This window comes from Neolamprologus multifasciatus, chromosome 13 (assembly GCF_963576455.1).
Source record: "Neolamprologus multifasciatus chromosome 13, fNeoMul1.2, whole genome shotgun sequence".
NCBI classification, from domain to species: Eukaryota; Metazoa; Chordata; class Actinopteri; order Cichliformes; family Cichlidae; genus Neolamprologus; species Neolamprologus multifasciatus.
Window position 1 is genome coordinate 24,657,766 of NC_140451.1, and position 18,830 is coordinate 24,676,595.

The 18,830-nt window shown below is 40.2% G+C and overlaps 1 protein-coding gene across 1 annotated transcript in view; it reads left to right on the top strand.

Moving 5' to 3' along the window:
• The first annotated feature begins 2,651 nt into the window (after positions 1-2,651).
• Positions 2,652-18,830, top strand: part of arid5b (AT-rich interaction domain 5B) — a 75,014-nt gene continuing 58,835 nt past the window's right edge. Inside the window, exons 1-3 of the mRNA XM_085183580.1 lie at positions 2,652-2,781; positions 3,112-3,366; positions 12,592-12,826. Coding sequence (XP_085039706.1) covers positions 2,761-2,781; positions 3,112-3,366; positions 12,592-12,826 — 511 coding nt within the window. The 5' untranslated portion in view covers positions 2,652-2,760. The remainder of the gene's footprint in view (positions 2,782-3,111; positions 3,367-12,591; positions 12,827-18,830) is intronic.

The following is an 18,830-nucleotide window of genomic DNA, read 5'->3' on the forward strand; positions in this document are numbered from 1 at the left end:
AAAACAAGGTTTTTTTGTTAGTATACTGCTGGAAAATACATTTTTATTCACTTCTCTTCTGGATGGGTTCACCACAATACTGATTTAATCTCTCTTTAATGTTGCTTGAGCTATTCTAAAAGAAATGTCACATTCATTAGTGAGACAGGTCAACATGTGGTTGAAATTATATGTCCTATTTTTTTCTATTGGTGTGGTATTGCTTTGCCATGGTTAAAATTGTAACCTCACTTTACTTTGAGGTGGCTCTCCAACCACATTTGTGGCTCCCCACTGAGGCTGGCTCATTATAGTGAATGTGGAACACCTGTGCTGAGGAAAAAGGAAGCTTTCACCCCTCTAACAGGTATCTAGTACAGTATGTTCTTGTTACAGGCAACAAATAGCAAGGTAGCTGTCCAGAGCTACATATTTATCCAGCTTCTCACTTTATTTCCCACAATAAGGCCTTTTAGTGAGTTCATTTGTGAATATTTTTCAATAGGGTTTCAGGCTTCTTTGTGAGCTCATAGTTTTGTTTTTTCCACAGAATATTCGGTGTTCAGAATGATGCATTGCATGTTCCTCGTGCCACTTATTTGTGGAAAGTTTTTGAGGATGCTTATTCTTTCCAGTCTTAACAATCCATCCATTCTCCGTGTTTCAAGTTCACTCACTAAACTACTGCATAAAAATATCTCTTACAGATTCCCTTTATTAGATTTCATCTCGTCACAAAGTTGATATAAAGCGAGGCAGATGACATTGTAAACTTTGATTTCAAGCGAATTGTGCTGCATCTGCTACTGCAAAATTTTAAGATGTCCCATATATTGATATATATTATCATATTTAACCAGTACCTCTCTCTCTTTCTGCATACTGTTTTCATTTGCTTTCAAAAAGGACTCTCAACGTGAAGCTTCATTCACACCAATATCTGCATAATAATGTTGCACTCGCGCTGGGCTCTAGCTGTTGACAAGAAAACACTTGCAATTGCCAGATAAGAGCTCGAGTGGTGCCATTGATTAACCAAGGACTTCATTATGCTGGCTGCCATTAACAATGCAACCCCATTGATTCAGCAACTGAAATGGCTGTGGGAGAAATCAGGAAAGATAACACTAAGAGCTGCGGTTTATATTGGATTCACTGCAGGAATCCCAACACTGCTGCAGCCACATGTAAGACAATGAGCCTCTGTGTAATTCACCTTTTGCTCTAAACTGGTACTTAAAATATCTGAGTGTCACAGAACATTGCCTCAGCTATTTTTGTATTAATGCATAACATCCTGCCTTTTCTTTGAATGTGGAGTGGGGGGGATAATAGGAGGAAATTACCATCTTTCAGCCCTGATGCCACTAATTCTTCATCACTTTCTGTATGTCTTTAAAATAAACACCAGGCAGGCATTCATTTAACTAGAACAACACAACATGTCAGTTAAGAAGACATAAATACACTTTGCTGGGTGGGAATCAATGCGCCTGTATTCTCTGCCCATCATTTCTGGAAAAAAAGGCGCATTGCGTAATAGTGCTTGAAATAGCTGGTGTCAGAAGTAGGCCTGTGTTGCTGTTGCATGGTCTGAGATCTGAGTGGTGGATAAATGCAGGGCAAAGGGTGGATGACGGTGGAGAAACAGCACAGCGCTGTGGAGTCAGTCGGTACTTTTGAATATACGAATAATTCCAGACAGCCGATAAAATAGAGCTGACACATTCAGACAGCGAGGACTCAAAGGACAATGAGTCCGCAGATGTAAATAGAAACCGAGAAGTTTGTGTAACTTGGTATGAATAACATAGCTGTTATTAATAATTCATAAGGTAATACTGGTTTCCTTACATCGGTTGCAATCCCCGACTGTTTAAAATGATAAATATTCATCAATGTAATTATAAGAGACTTTAATCGTTCAGATATGTTAACCTGTGTCAAACACATATCCAGCTGTCTGCACAAGGTCAGGTTAGCGTTTGAATATGATTTATGTACGGAGAAAGGACCGCCTCGTGAATTTTGTCTCGTGACGCCCCGCTTTCTAACTCGGCCAATTTTTTTTTTTTTTTTTTTTTTTTTTGTCTTTTCAAATGCTCGTTTCAAAATATATAAAGGGCATTATTTTCAGCATTAAACCCACTGCTCGAGCCTGAGCCATAGCGCATACCAAGTTCCGCTCAAAGCAAAAGCACCTCACGGGTCCTACACTGCCTTTTGAGGAATCATTTGATAGCCCTATTAACTTTCATGTAACATTGTTTCTTGAAGGCATCCACAGCGAGCGCTTCAGTGTCATTACTCTGAGAAATGTGCTTTCATACTGAACGTCGTTTACAGAAGTCCTGGAAGATACATAGTCTCGTAAAAGCCCTTAAACGCAGAATAATGGCACAAAGTCAGCTTCTGTGGGCAGAATATTTTGCTCAGATCCTGTTTTTTATTTTTCTATTTACAGTTATGTTTCATAGCTGAGTGATTGTTTTAAATATTTGAGTTGGACTTTAATATTTTACCTAAATAAGCGGTCGCGAATAATAGAAATGTGCCGAAAAGGCCACTATAAAATATTTTCTTAATCGGATTAGAATACAAATATGGGCGGTGTTTCTCGCGGCGTATTTAATTGAAAACATATTTTTTCGGTGTCGCTTCAACGACAGAAACGCCATGTTTTAAACTCTAGAAAAATACGTCCCTTTCAGGACCTTGCCAATCCATTCAAGCCAGCAAGTTTGGAGAGCGTGTTGAGTTTAATCAATTCATAACGTCGAGATGGAGCCGAACTCACTGAAGGTAACGTTTGATATCAACCGTCGATTTGTTTTATTTTCGCATTGCGCTAAACGCCACCTGCTCTAAAGTATCCTCATGTTCCTATCCGCAAAACTTTAAACATACAGCATTTGTATGACTACATCTGTGAATATGTTGACCATCTAAAAATAGTTACATGATACTAATTGTTTGCTTAAGACGGAGAGATCCTATTTTGATATTAGCCAACTGTGCGTAATAACGCAGGGACATTAGAAATGTTTTTGTCCGCCTTGTTACAAATGGTTTACGAAAACGAGTTGATAAGCAATGTAAATATTTCCCTGTTTGCCTTTTTTCCCTCTACAGTGGGTGGGCTCGTCTTGCGGTTTACATGGACCATATATATTCTATAAAGCCTTTAAATTTAACCGGGACGCCAAACCGAGAATTCTGTCTCTGGGAGACTTTTTCTTCGTCAGATGCAAACCGGAGGATCCTATTTGCATAGCGGAGCTTCAGCTGCTCTGGGAAGAAAGAACAAGCAAACAACTTTTATCAAGCTCCAAACTTTATTTTCTACCCGAGGATACTCCCCAGGGACGCACAGTCACTCATGGAGAGGTAGGAATATTAATCGTCTGATGAATAATTGTGAAATTTTTTTTGGTGTTTTTAGTCCATCTCGTTCGGGAGGATTTAATTTAACATCTTTACCGCATTAAGAGTTGGCATTGGATGTCTCCGGTGACACGGGCATTTATAAACACAGGCACTGTTACTGACATTGATTAATGCGAGCAGTAAAAGGACTGACCTACAGCGGTATTTTCTTTTTCCACTAGTTTTACTTTTAGTCTGTTTGTCTATTGTGGTGTCAACTGCTGAATGTGCACTTGTCCAGCTGCGCTCAATAAGGCTGCCGCTGCGCTCTGTGGGGTTAATTGTGTTATAAAGGGGAAAATCCGCAACAATCCTGCGCCTGGGCTCTGTCATTTCATTTCTGGGTAAAGCGTGTCAAGCGCAGACATATGGGCGGAAATTGCGAAACGGTAATGAATGCATGGGATCAAACTGGCTCAGATCGGTCGCTACGATAGTTATTAGATATTTTGTAATGCAGCCTGATGTTGAAAGAAGTAGAGCGAGTCATAAAGCGTGGCAGAGCAAAAAGCCAGCGCTGACACGTTTTAGCTACTCTCCGCGTTTTGCATAATTTTCCATGTGAGCATTTCCATCCTTAACAATGTGATATTGCACTTAAAACCTCTGTGTGTTGAATTACGCTGTTGTTGGCACAGAAAAGCAATAGTTATAATTGGCTGTGGCCATATGTGGCGCTTGTGATCCGGTTACATCGCTGCACTGAATGGCATTAGTCTGATTATTGAGTTTTTCTAACCGGCTGTAAAACAAATGATGTGTTGTTTTTTTTCCCTGATACGACCGCAGCACTTTAATTACTGCTATGTGCTTTTGATCACTTGCGGCTGCATTGAAATCACCCTCTGGTGCTCATATATTGTTTATAGGGAAGGACAAAGCCGTGTTTGTACTTGACTCTTCCGCTGAAGGTTTACTTACATTCTTTCCTCTTGAGTAATAGAGTGCCTATCACATTTCCCTTTCATGAAAAAGGTGGCTATTTATGGGCAGCGCTTTAGACAAACTATCATTCTTGTATGAACTGGTATCATCTCCCGAAATCCCCTCGCGTTAGTCTTTAACACGCTGCAATTATTTAGTAATTACTTCGAGTGCATGCATTGCTGATTCTAAGGCAACGCTTGCGCAACGACTTGTCTTCCCCGCCCCTTTCCCAAAGACTTATTTGCATTGCAAAGTGCTTACATTCCACTCCACTGGACATCATATCTGGAAAATATGATACTTAACTACCAGAAGGTGTGTCCTGGCAGTGCAAATGAAACCTCATATTTGTCATATATATGAAAAAGTGCAGGATAAGAGAAGTCACAGCAGAAATAAAAAGCAGTCTCTATGCATAAACAAGGCATTGTAATGATTATAGAAGAGGGCTGATATGTTTAAGTGCAATGTAGGTGCCTCCAGGCTGACCTCAATTAAAGGACTTGTCAAACACTCCACTCTCAGCAAATCGGACTACTTACTGTATATTACAGAGTGGAAATTGCCCTGACAACTTCAAGTCAGTTTATGACCTTCACAGAGCCCATTCAGATTCTCGCTGACTTTGCCCCATAACACTAATCTGCACCGCATGAGTCAGCTAGGAGTGCTTACAGAGGCAAGCCGTAATCCAAAAAACAAACAGGAAGGGCAAGCCAGTCTGACAATAAAGCTATGACATTAAAACTCATCGGTTTCTAAACTCTGCGTCTGAGTGATGTATGTGTGAAAAGGTAAACATTAGAGAGAAGTTCATTTTTAGCTGCGCTGAAAAGTGGAATTTATAAACCTCCCATTAGTCATTTTTCTCCAGGACCGGTGGTGTATAAAGACAGATTAATGACTGTGGAGCCACGCTGACTCTAAATCTGTAATTGACTGGCTGAAAATCAGGGGTTCAAATTAGTCCAGTGACTCATGCAAATATGAACTTGATAACTTGCAGTTCTCAGGAAGTGTGTTGTTTTCACAAGGTTTTGGTGTTAAATGAGCACGGGCAACATCATGAGGTAAAGCCAGAATTTATAACATTTACTCTCAGATCATGTGAGATTTACTCTTGAATATTTTTACACAACATAAAGCAGAATCAGTGTATGACTTATGACAGTGGATGCTGCTTTGCTTTCTTTTTCCAACAGATCATGCCTTGTATCTTGTAGATAACTATTATCTTAAGCCTGAAGCCAATATCCTCCAAATACCAAAAAGGCATGACTTTGTTTTAAGATATCAGAACAGCCATATATTGAACAATTCCCCAGAATTGGATTACTGATTCACTTGTGTTCTCAGTGCTGTGGTATGATGTAATTTCCTGGTTATTTCTCAGGTATTTGTTTGCTCTCAGCCTCTCCTGCGCTGTATTTGTCATGTTTTGCTGTACTGTGCAGTGACAAGAGGAACCAACCCGTGACCTACTGTGCTTGTTTTTCTTCTGTCAAAGGGTTGGAGGTCAATTCCTTTTAAACACAGCCAGCTTTGAATCCACTCAACTTTGGCTGGAAACAAAAATAATGATTCATCGAAGAAGCGTAACTCTCAGCGCCCGTATTTGCTGAACGGTTGATAAACAGATCCAGGGAAAAATTTATTAACCTATTTATGCTGAGTTAATTATTAAGTCCATATGTAGAGGGAGCTTTATTTTTCATTGGATCACAGCATGACAAACAGTGTTTACCCCCACCAGTTGAGCTCAGCTTGCTCTTTAAACAGGCTTTGTGTAGAGTTGCTCACCCATTATGACAAACCCTCTATTGGGGCCTCTGCTCTATTTGTCTGCCTGCAAACTGCCACCGACGAAGCAGTCACATGTGTTTTAAAACTCACTGAGTGACACATTATTTCTTCTCACTCCAAATGGCCTGCCTCTCTTGCTGGTACTGCTCACCGGCTGTAATACTTTCTGTTTTTGGACTCCCTATTTCAGGAGAGAGCTCTTTGTAGATAACAGCTCACCACACACACACACATACAAACACACACAACACCCACTTATTGTATACGCTGCTTCAGGCGGTTAATTGCTTATTCTTATCTTATACTATATACCCCACATTAGTGCAAATACAGCAAGGTTCTCTTAATGGGAAGTCACAACCGCAGAGAATATTTCTAGATCATGTTATATTAATGTGCTATTATCATCACCTCTGATTTCATCTGACCTCTCTTCTCCTTTATTCTGTCCCTCTAGCTGACAAGGCTTTGGCTCACACACACATACATACACACACATAGACACAGAGACACACATACACATACACAGACACACTGACAGGCTGGGGACTGCAGCAGTAGGCCAGTATTGATTGCTGTGGAAAACACTTTGGCATGCATCCAGAGCCATTTCTTCAGTACATGGCAGTAGTCCATGCATGTGTTTCAGTGCTTGGAAAGCCAGCTTGTAGGGAAATTAGATTGTATTCATTTGCTGCTTCTTTGATTTTTCCTAAGGGAAAAACCCTGAATGGGTAATTCAAGCATCTGGGATGCTAGTTGAGTTAAGTGTAAGTGGCTTAGATATGCGACCGGCATTTTGATGGATAAGGTCGTTCTGCTGAATGACTCGAGTGTAAATGTGATATGGCACATTTTTACAGTGATCCTTTGAGTGCGTCCATACTGCTCTGTTGCCTTGACCAGTGTGTGCATTATAGCAAATCTCCCCATTCACACAACAATGGCAGGAATTTAGAGGTGGGGTGGGGGGTTGGAGTGGGGATGTGTTTAGTGTGCACGTGTGGCGTGCACGCATATATGCCTCCTCCTGCCGCAGAACAAGTCATTAACTCTGAACACTGCCCTCCAGTGAATTCCTCACCATTGCTGAAATAGCATGTAAATTATTACCAGCTTTTTAGGATAGTGTAATTTAAAACCTTTAAAATGTAATACACTGGACTTCAAAGGCTATAAAAAACCCCTGCAAACATTCTGATTCTTTTCACCAAATGTCTTTGCAGGCTAAAGTAATGATATGTTACAGCGGAGCCTGTTTGTCAACACACAGAAGACTTTTGGTGCTCTTTAGTTCAGTTTTTTTCTACTTTGTCATTGACTAACCACTTGAACAGGCAAACATTTGCCTTGATGCATGACTCCAGCGCCCCCAGCTATAGTGGATCGTTATTATAACCTTTGAGGAGAATGCAGCCACAGATGGGAAGCTCTTGCTTAAATCCTCCAGCCAATATTTTTAATTCTTAACTGCGCTCTCTTAGATGGAGCATGTGGAATCAACATGCATTCAGTCTCTCTGTATTTCTGTTTTTTATTTATTTATTTTTTTGCATGCGCATTTGCTAAAATACAAGGATACAAGGCTGCAGTGATTCAAGGGAGCTGACACAGCTTTTTTGTGGTGTCACCTTACATGATGGATGCCTCACCCACTTTCAGTAAGGCTTTGAAAACTCCTCTTATCTTGCTATTTCTCTCTTTCGTTATAACTGCAAAAGAATGCAAAGTTCATAAATCACCCCGGCCGATGTAAGTGAAGTTGCTTAATGGAATCAGTGAATAAAAGATGAGTTCAGCACCCTGCCGATATTACGGCAACATTTATGCATGTGAATAAACTGCTTCAATTAAGTGGTAGTACATAATGTACAGTCACCTTTTAAATGCGATGCTTTGAACTCTTTGTAGTCTTTAGGCAGTCTCAAAAAGAAAATATTCTAATTCAATTGTTCCAGGCTTACTCCCTTGAGTTCCTCTTTAATTCCCAGACAAGTTTGTTTTGGGACACTGAAGCCAAGGTCAGTCATGGGGAGGGGAGATAGATAATGAACTCATATTGTGTTTCCTAGCCTCTCTCTCTTTCTTTCTCCTTCTTTCTCTCAATTTTTCCACCTCTCTCTTTCGCCCTCTCTGTCTCTTCATTGTCCATGTCACCATGTCCATTACTCAATTACTAATCTCCTTTGGCCTTAGGAATTCCAGTGCTGACCTCTCCGAGGCAGCAGGCTGAAACCTTCCCAGCATGACAGGAGCACTGTGTGTATGTGTACGTGTGTGCCCATAGTATGGAAAGATACCCACCAACTGGGAGCATGCACCCCTTGACTCTCAAGCTGAAAGTCCCGTCTGAGCGATGAGACGCTCCGCCGCAGAACGCTGACAGTCAGGAATGTCTGCCTTAGTGCTCGCGCATAGTGGCGTGGATTTCTCACAGGGAATTGTTTGGAGTGATATAGAATATTTCAGGGTACATTGTTTGTAATTGGATCACCAAATATAGGATTGGGAATGTCTCTTATGTGCTGTTTTGCCACCAGTACACTATTGCATCCATATAAATTGAATGATATGGATTTTAGCGAGTTTAATTTCAATAAGATTGCTGGAGTCATGGGTTTCTGGAACAGAGTTATCTACAGTTTCGCAGCAGCAGGCTGTTTTTTCTACTTTCAGTCCATTATGTGCAGTCATAGCAATAAATTCACTCAGTAATGTTTTTGGAGATATCATGCTGCTGCAGTAATAACATAAATTATTGATAGAAGTATGGAGCCACGCTGTAACACTGAGCTATTAATGTGTTATCTTGCATTTTAACTCAACCGTAAAAGGAGCAGTTTGTGTTTATATGGGCTTATTGATGTACCCACAGTAAAATTATGCCAACACATGAAGATATTTAGTGTTGTGTATAAATGCTTCTAATGCATCTGTGTCGGAAGTGTCAATGAAATGACACCAGGCTATTTGGTGTGTTGCTGATGTGGAGTGTCACCTCGTGGCTGCAGGCTTGTAGTCCTCTGACCTATATTATCAAGTGGCCTGCTGGCTGTGTCTGCCGCTTTGCTAAACTATCAACTGCCTAACTCGAAATGACAGCACAGTGTGGATGGGCGGCATTTACAGAGGAGCAGGGCCCCAAGACGCCCCAAATCAGAGGAGTGAGAAGAAAACCCCTGCAACGCTGCTACAGTGATTAATCTTAGTAAAATTAGTCAATTAATAGGGCTGAGAGAATATTAGTCAACAGCAGTTTAGCAAGTAGGTTAGCAGTTATTGTAGTCATCATTTCCCCTATTATTACGCATTATTTTCTTAATCAATTTTACTGACTGATACTGGAAATTTGTGGTTTCTTTGAACAATCACATTATTGAGAAGCCTTTGGTATAGCATGCAGGGGTTCTTCAGATGATCCCAATTTTGCTTTTTATGATCTATCATTATACATAAACAATAACAAGTGGATGGTACAGGTCCTGGCCTGGATATCTACCGGTTATAGCCCCCAACAAACTGACCATTGTCTGATGATATTCAATCAGACTAGCTGAGAGGTTCTTCTGTTGCTAGATCAGTGCCTTTAAATTTCTCGTTTGACCCAGTAGTGTGAAAACTATTCAGGTTTCTGTTGCTGTGGTATAAGAAGCCCAGAATATACTCAGAACTGAGCGATCACAGCTTCTAGGAGTTTAATATTTATTCAAAAATATCAACAAATATATTTGATATCAAATATTGAGTGGGTCTAGGTTTAAATATTTTCTCTTGCAATGCCACTTTGACTCCAGGCTAAAAGTCATGAAGGAAATAGTCATTTGTTGTAGCTGCAGTTCAGTGTTTTTCTCAGTGTAAGGGCAAACGAGGTTGGTGCAATGCTGCTGTTTTGATCATTTCTCAACAACTGACTGACTTGGCTGGTTTTCAGAAGCCTTTTACGGAAACACAGCACATTACTAAACTCTTTACCTAAACATTTCTCAACCAAATATCATGACTTATGCAAACCACAAGCCAAAATTCATCTTCCTGCTGCAGCTCACAGACTCGCTGCTGTAAAGTTGTGCAGCCAAAGTACAGAAGGGAAAGGAAAGGCATTATATGGCAAAGTAATGGATGTAGCCTGTTTTCAGGGCTGCAGCACTCTTCATAGACTGATTATATTCTGGACTGTGTTGACAGCTCCTGAATTGCGCTCACCTGTTGTGTTTTGCTCTCAAGCCGAACAAGTCCCCAAACAGCATCTGTTGACAGTCACACAAGGCACCATGTCATTCACCTGATTAATATAGAGGGAATGGCTGTGTGTTTTTAAGGTTTGATATAGCTGCGTGTATGCTCCGGTGTGCTATTGGGAGACTTGAATTACTGCCGTTTGACTGTTTGAGCATTCAGTGCATTATTTTAGCTGTAAATGGGTTCAAGTGCAATATTTCATGATGTTGTTTCTCAATATGCTGTCAAAAGATTGCATCAAAGTATAGTAGGTAATTCTGTAGAAATACACTACAATGTGGGTTTTGGCTGCAGGCTGAATGCTATTTACTGTTGCTCTACATTATTCAAATGGCCGGCTTTTCTGAAGGCAGAAACAGCAGTCAGTTTTTCATTGCATGGAAAGCCGGTTACAACCACCCGCCACCACTTGACAGCTGAAGACAGCTCATTATAAGAAGACCGAAAACCCATGTTTGATGTTTCTACTTAGTGAGGGAGGCACAGCTATATCAAGCTATCCCTCGCAGGCTTTTCCTTTATAAGGAAATACTGTCTCCAACTGGTTGGGATTTGATATGCCTTTAGTTGCAATGATGTGAGAACTGAATATGGGTAATTGTATAGACAGAGCACTCAGGGAGAATCTGAAACACACAAAAGCCATATGTATGTTTCTGGAATTTGGTGACAAACTCGAAACAAATACGGCATTAAATGGCTAAAAAAAACAGCCTCTCTTAACATTTTAAGATTCACAAAGAAAGGATTTGTTCTAAAGTGTAGCTTTATTTTGTCCACACCCTCTGCCAACACACATTGATATGACATAAATGGCTGTTATTTTAATGTCGACAGCTCTTTGAGGGGAAATAAGTACAGGCAGACAGATGCCTGGTAAATTGGAGATAACCAAGGTAAACATCAGAGACCTACTCAGTGTGTCTGCGTTTCTGCCCGTACACATCTGTCCTCCAGATTTCCCTGTTTCTGTAATAGCCATCTTACAGCACAGCACTCCATTCTGTTGGTAACAAGCACTTCAGCCATTAGCCCTTCAAATGGAAACACATTTAAGCATGTCTGCTTCCTTCCCTCTCCTCTGGACTTGTAGTTCTTTTGAGCATGAGAGTTATTAAAAGGAGCTGAATCCACTGTAGGAAAAAAAAATAGGTTGAAGCACACACAGACGGGAGAACAAATCTTATTAAGCAAGCCAACTGAGCAGACTGAAGTATGTACACAAAACGTTGCCTCTGTGTCAACCATGCGCGTCACTGCTATAAATTTAAATTTTATAGTTTCCTGACAGTGCCACATTAGTTTTACTGTGCACTGAAGAAACCTGTGGCTACAGCGTTTTCCTCTTCATTCATTACATTCCCGGTATAACAAATTACATTTCAACTGCTCTTCTTCACTTTGAAGGTGTAATCATAGCCACTGAGTGCGTCTTGTCATTTTAGAGCATAAAATCTTAACATTCACGGTGATTATCAGGAGCCTGACTTCCTAAACGCTAATCAAAGAGTCAAAAACACCGATGTCCTCAATGACATTGATTTAGTTGCTGGCATAAATTCAATTCAGCAATCATCCACATCATCCATATTCATGGTGCGTTAATTTACTTACATTAAGGTGCATCCAAAGCCATAATGTTACTTTATGCACATACAAATAGAGATTATACACAGGCCGTTTAGCTGTTGTGTCCTGTTTATTCTATAAACTCTCATTTCGACTCTGATCTTTGGTCTAATTTTAATCCTCTCTTTATTTACCCAAACTTTGACCCTGATTATGCTCAGCTTAGTTTGAGTAGTGGGCCTAATGTGGTGCAATACTTTACTTAAGACGCTACTTTTACGTTAGTATATTTCAGAGCAACACTTTCACTTTTATGAGAGGTTTTTTTTTTTTAGAAAAGTATAAGTTTGAACCTGCATGTGTTTTCTGTACTGTATTCTGTAATAATTTGTGTTTGTTTTAGGTTTTCTAATCTCATACACCCAAGTTGTGTAATTATTTACACACCACAGTTGGTTATTGTTGGTCTGGGTTATTAAAAATAGCACATCTGCATACTTGGAGATGTGCTGTTTTGAAATGTTTATGTGTCTATGCAACAAAACCATTTCAGAGCCATAAAATTGTGGTGAAACTAGATGATCCATTTCCGTGGCACAGCTGCGTTTATGTAACTCGCTACGTGATTCTGCTCCTGCCTTTTTTCAGCACGAAGTAATTGCGCTGTCTGAGAAGGTGATCGTGCGACTGGAGGACCTGGTGAAGTGGACGGTACCAGACTTCTCAGGATGGGACAACAGTCTCAAGGCCGAGCCGTTGAAACCCTCGGTGCTCCGGGAGCTGGGGACCAATGGGAGGAGGGAGGCCCTCCACCGCTACAGGGAAAGCACCCTTACCAGTGGACTCAACTTCAAGGATGTCCAGAGGGAGAGGGCACAGCTAGGTGAGCTCCGGCAGAGACCTCAATTTCTTTTTAGCCTTTTATGAGGTTATTTTTATTATTTTCCTTCATTCCAAAAGGTTACTGTCGTCTTTCCATTTTCTCTGGGCTGCTGTGTTGAATGTTTATGTATTTGTGTCCCATGTTCACCATTTATCATCACATGTTTATTGTCCTTTGGTTGGTTTAACAAGTGTTGTCTTGACTGGAGTAATTCATCAGTGCGTAGTTGGAATTACTCCCGCTATAATGAGCTAAGAATCACACTAATACAAGCAGGCTAGAGGTAATGGCAGTGTTTGCCAACATATTATCATCTTACAGTGTTACAGCTCTGTTTTCTGAGTGTGGCAACAACAAAGACTGCACTGCAAAAATCACATCATTCTGCTGGCAATGTCATAAATAATTGAGTTACATCAAACTGCAGTATAAGGCACCTCTGATACTGTCTTATCCATCAGTTCAGATCATAATTGGCTGTGTAGCTCAGCAGCCTTAAGGATCATTGCTGTGTGTATCTGAATGGCTGTCTGGTGTATTCATCATGTACACTGTGCCATTAAGTGTCAGTGAATGCTTGTTTCTTGAAGCAGACTCTTGGGTTCTCACTACAGCCTTACCCATGAATCAACCCCAACGTAAAGCTGGATGTCTCTGGAGATGACTCATCCAATTCAGATAGGAAACTCTGGCATTTGAGCCTAATAATCAGAAAGAACATTATGTTCCCCTTGAAGCCTTTTCCTACTTATTTGCCTTTCTCTCACTTGGCTGTGATGCAATGCCAAATGCTGCTTATAATGGTTTTACATAGCATAGCAAACATGCTTGAAATGCCATCAATTACAGTATTTCTTGTCAGATCACGAGTGCCTTTCCTTGCGATTTAAGCAAGCCAGAATTTTTTAGCTTCCTGATCCTCTAATAATTAATTTTTAATAACCATCTTATTCCTAAAGCCAACATGGAAGTAAAACTGCTACAGGCTTTAAAAATACTTTTTTTTCTTCTGTAGAAAATAGTGATTTATTGATGACTCTTGTAGTGTTTTCTGCTCAGGATCTTCCGGGAAGAGAGGCTGTTGTGTTTCTGTGTGATGCTGTAATGCCCTTGATTACTCGACATTGCTTGAATCTTATACGCAAAAAGGACAAGGCGATCAATAATGAATGCTTTGTTGTTATTCCAGTAATCAATATAGCGTGAATGTGCCTGCAGGCGCGTGTGTGTGTCTATGATTGCTCGCTTTCATAAATAGATGTGTCAGCTTGCTTCTGAAATGCTATTATGCTCCTTATTTGGATTTTCTGTAAACTTGTGGTATAGTCTAGAATTTATAGATTTAACCGTTGTTGGTGTAATAACCTGATGATAACGCTGTTGCTACTGAGAGCCTGTCTCTGTGTGTGCGTGAATGCATGTGTGTGTGCATGTGTTGCTAATGAGCAGCGCTGCCGTTAATGACTCCATCAGGCTGTTTCTAAATGCACTTGTCACTCCGATGGGACACTCCGCCAGAGAATCTGCCCAGTCAGCAGAACGGGCTCAGGCTCTGGCAGGGCACCAGAGAGACACACATACACACTCCGACACACATACACACATAGATGCACACGCATGATACACACCGACAATCAGTGGTGTGCACTCACTTATCCATTTGTTTGTTTGTTCACTATATCTTTGGCGTGTGTCAGTTGTTGACAGTCTAACAATATGAGAGAGGCAGAGAGTTTGGGAGAGAAATATGAAATATGCCACTGCAATGCTGCTGACTACCAAAATGAAATATTCATACCACAGCAGCAGATCAGATATAAAAGTAGCCTTAAAGCATCCTGTAGCCGAATGCTTGTAATTCTGTGTAATACGTTCGCTCATTGACTAAACTAATGCTTTTATGATACAACTCTACACGCTTCTTCTTCTCTCTTTTTTTTTAGATTCTTTTAGCCTGAAGTGGCAGCCTTCTTTATTACTTGAGTGATGCATTTGCTGATTGTTATTCTCAGGCTGATGTGTAACTATGTCAGAAGAATTGGATTGTTCCTCATAACAGGATACTGCAGCAATACCACAAGCTGCACAGAAAAGCATTGTGAGCTAAAGAGCAATAAAGTGTGCCATTGTTATCGAGGGAAACTTCTCTTTTTTTTTTTCTTTTTTCCAAGTGTGCATCCTAACTTTTCCTGGCATGCTGCCAGCGTGAATAAAGTGCACTGCTGTGCATTTGTGTCTCACAGGCAACATGTGAAAAATAAAAGACAAATGTGTTTCAAGCAGCAGGAAGACATTTTTTTGTTTTCATCTGTATTACATTGGGTTTTGTGGTTTGGTGAGCGAACAAAGCTCTACTGTATTCTCTCCTCAGAAATGCGTAAAAAGTGTAACAAAAGATGCCCACATTAAGTAAAGTAATTAATTAGAAGCAAGTGACCTTTACTGCAGTCCTGCACCATTGGCAGCTCTGCAAAACCTTCAAGGCAGAGAAATTATTGGTATCATAATTCAAATTCCAGCAAGTGTTTCACAAAGTGCCATACCTGAAATAACGGGGTGTCTTTCTTCGGTCTTTTAACAATGTCATCTGTTGAAAGTTAAGTTTTGACATGTATGCCTAGTCACTTTCTTAGTCAAGAAGGTCAAAATTAGGTAATATCTTTATGCTATATTTAAAGCTGCTGCAGCTTCTTAGCTCAGCACCAAAACTGGAAAAACGAGAAACATCTATTCTGGCTCTGACACTGTGTCTCTACTCATATACTTCCATTACTACACTTCCATGTAGCACACAATGTACACTTTGTACCTCATTGCATAATAGGTGATTTTTGACTGTGTCAGAGTGAACGTATTGGTAAGCTGATAGTGGCAGCATTTGAATGTTAGCTCCAAATGTTCTAAATGTTTACAGCTTAGCAAGCCAATGAACACTCATACATTATTCTATAGTGTGGACATCGGGATAACACAGAAAACCCCCCCAAAAATAATAGAGTTCACAGTGTTTTTTAAATCATCTTCTGCAGCATTCTTGCAGATATAACAACTCTATGATACCCCCTGGTGCAGATATCTTTTACATACTTGAGCAAACACACTCAATCTTATGCTCCCTCTCTCATGGACAAACTACTCAATAGGACACTTGCTGAAAAACAAATTGTTGTGTAGTCGAAGTCAACATGTTCACAGGAATTTTCCACAAATGACAGAGAGCAAGGTCAGGAAATACAAATAATATATTTCCCAGCTTGCCACCACCACTTTAAGAAAAGGCACCTATTTTAGGAGTCTAAAATGATTGTGTAGATCTTTGCAGCTAAAATTAAATACTTGGGAAAAACGTGTATTTTATAAACAAAGCTGGGCATTGCTTCACAAGATGGACCCATGCTTAAACATACTGTACGGTGGAACCTTTACAATCTGTCCAGTTTTGGCTAAGCACCATATATATCTGGATGTCTATTTGATAATCCTATCAGCAGTGCTCCTCCTACCTTCTTGGACCTGCTGCACTGCATTGGCCTCAACATTGAAAGTCTTTGTATGTAGCCAAAGTGGTTACCCACCAAGGGTAAGAAGCATGTAATGTCAGTCAACTTTATGACCATTGTAAGTCCACCATCAGCGTAATAGTGCACTCACACCGAGTTATCAGTGTGAACTCGCTTGAACTCAAAATAGCAAAGGGAAATACAGAAGTACTTGATTTGAGGCAATCTGCAGTTCTTTTTTAAGAACTGTGTGGGTTTTTTTTTTCTGAAGAATCTCCAGCCCTGAAAGATTGTTGTGTTGAATTGTTTGTCTCACTCAAATTCCTAACTAACGATAAAGAGATAGCAAGTCTGCATGGGTGATGTAACGTATTTCGCAGTACTTATGTAATCTGTGGTGTAATTCACTTAATCAGGTAATGTAAACTGTCCACTCAGTTTATCTTGTAGTGGAGTGGGTATTAGAGCTTCTTTTTACAGTTCAATCCACCAGGGATGGCTTGCCAGGGAAGTTTACATTCTGCCCCTCTATCTCTCCCTAGAGGACTGGCCTCATTTTTTTTTTTTCATTGCTGCCTGCCGAAATTGGTTTCTGGTCGTATACTACGAGGCCGAGTGTTTGAGAGCTGTATCTGCTGATACAGTTTGTAGGCTTGTGCTGGGAGACACAGAGTGCTGTAGAAGAAAAATAATAAAGGATTGGAGAAAAAAAAAAAGACAGAATGGCTCATGCTCACAAAATAGCTCAATAGGTTTTCTGTCTTGTCTTTCTTTAATTCAAGCCTTCAGTGTGGATGCCACTGAACAGATTGTGAGCTGAGATGATGTGGAGGATTATACAAGGTCATAGCTTGCGACTCCTGCGTTCAAAGAACATAGATGGTGTTCATGACTCCTGCCCTCACCCATAGTATGATCTGTAGGCAGTTCATCCCTCAGCAATTGGAGGGATCAGGGCTCTCCAAGAAAACACTGAGACTAAAGGAACCATGCTGGCAGAAAAAAATAGAGTGAATTGCAGGGATGGTGAATTCGCCCATCTCCTTGACTTTTTTTAAATACTGTTTCTATGCTCTAACACCTTTGAAGATTCAACCATACAAAAATAAAAATTATATTACTCCATCTATTTTTTAATAAAGAAATACTACATACTGTGTGCAGTGCTGCTCAAAGCTGTAATTTTGATGCTTAACCAACAAATGATGGATTGGATCTGGCAGAACATTTTCATGCAATATTCAGTTAGTAATGGAAATTAAGGCCACTTATTAGAATTCAAGGAAATTCATGTTTATTATGCAACTTTTTGTTGTATGAAAAGCCACAAATAGAGTTCTTTGAATAATGTTTTTATCCAATAAGTGTGTCAATGTCCAAATTTCACATAACAGATTCGAATGAAAATGCACGTTATCGCGAGCTCTATGCTTAAAGTGATAATCCGTCATAACTGACCTTCGTTATAATGTATGCAGTTTCACGTTAAGTACATTTGGAGGGTGCTTTTGTCTAAAAGGAACTTACATATTTTCCACATCTATGCACTAGTGGAGTTTCTTGCCCAAGGGCAGCTTGGGAATTAGAGAAGCTAAGAATCAAACACGTAACTCTCGGATAAACACCTAACCTTCACTACAAAATTGAATTAAAAAATGATGTATGGTTCTATCATTTCCATACAGGATAAGCTACTTTGCATGAATACTGGTTTTGGAACTTTTTATACAAAAAGTCAACACACCAGTTGATGCAAACAGGAAATGACACTCGTACCTTCACATGTCAGTCAGAATGCAACTTCAGAACTGACACTTCAACTTCAGTAACTGACAGTTACTGCTGATGTGATTTTTAAGTGTGTATGAAGCTATTTTAAGTAAATGTTAACAGCATGAAAATTTGGACAAATTTCCCATGTCATGTCCAAACATTTTTCCCTTTCTGTGTCGTCTTGACGCACAGAATGACTTAAGGTGCCCTCTTTGCATTGATGTCGTTGAGTTGTATTGGGCTGCAGCAGATCGACAGTAACACAAAGAGGAAATTTCACACTAAGGAGGACACCGGCACACTTTTAAGTCTAAATGCTGACATGTGGTTGAGCGCATTTAACGATGTCGCTTTTGTCACTTACACTGATTGATCTCGAAGGCGTAATAGGCCCGTGACACGCGTACCTGGCTTTTTTTTCCCAAGAATCTTTAGAGCCTCGCTCACTCGGGGGATATAGCCGCTGTATTTCCCTCCGATACAACATCTGATCTGTATGCTAGGCTTGGCACATATACCCGAGTTGATATCCTGACAATATTTCAGTCGGAACATTTCAATTTGATGTAGAGGGTAGATTCTGTCCCCTTTCAGAGAAGAGACTGTTCACAGAGTCACAGAATGTTTATGCGGGTAGGAACTTGTGATAAGGAAACAGACAGATGCAGTCTTCTCATGGTTGATTTGTCTTGGTGACAATACAGAACAATATTTGGGACACTGAGTCACTA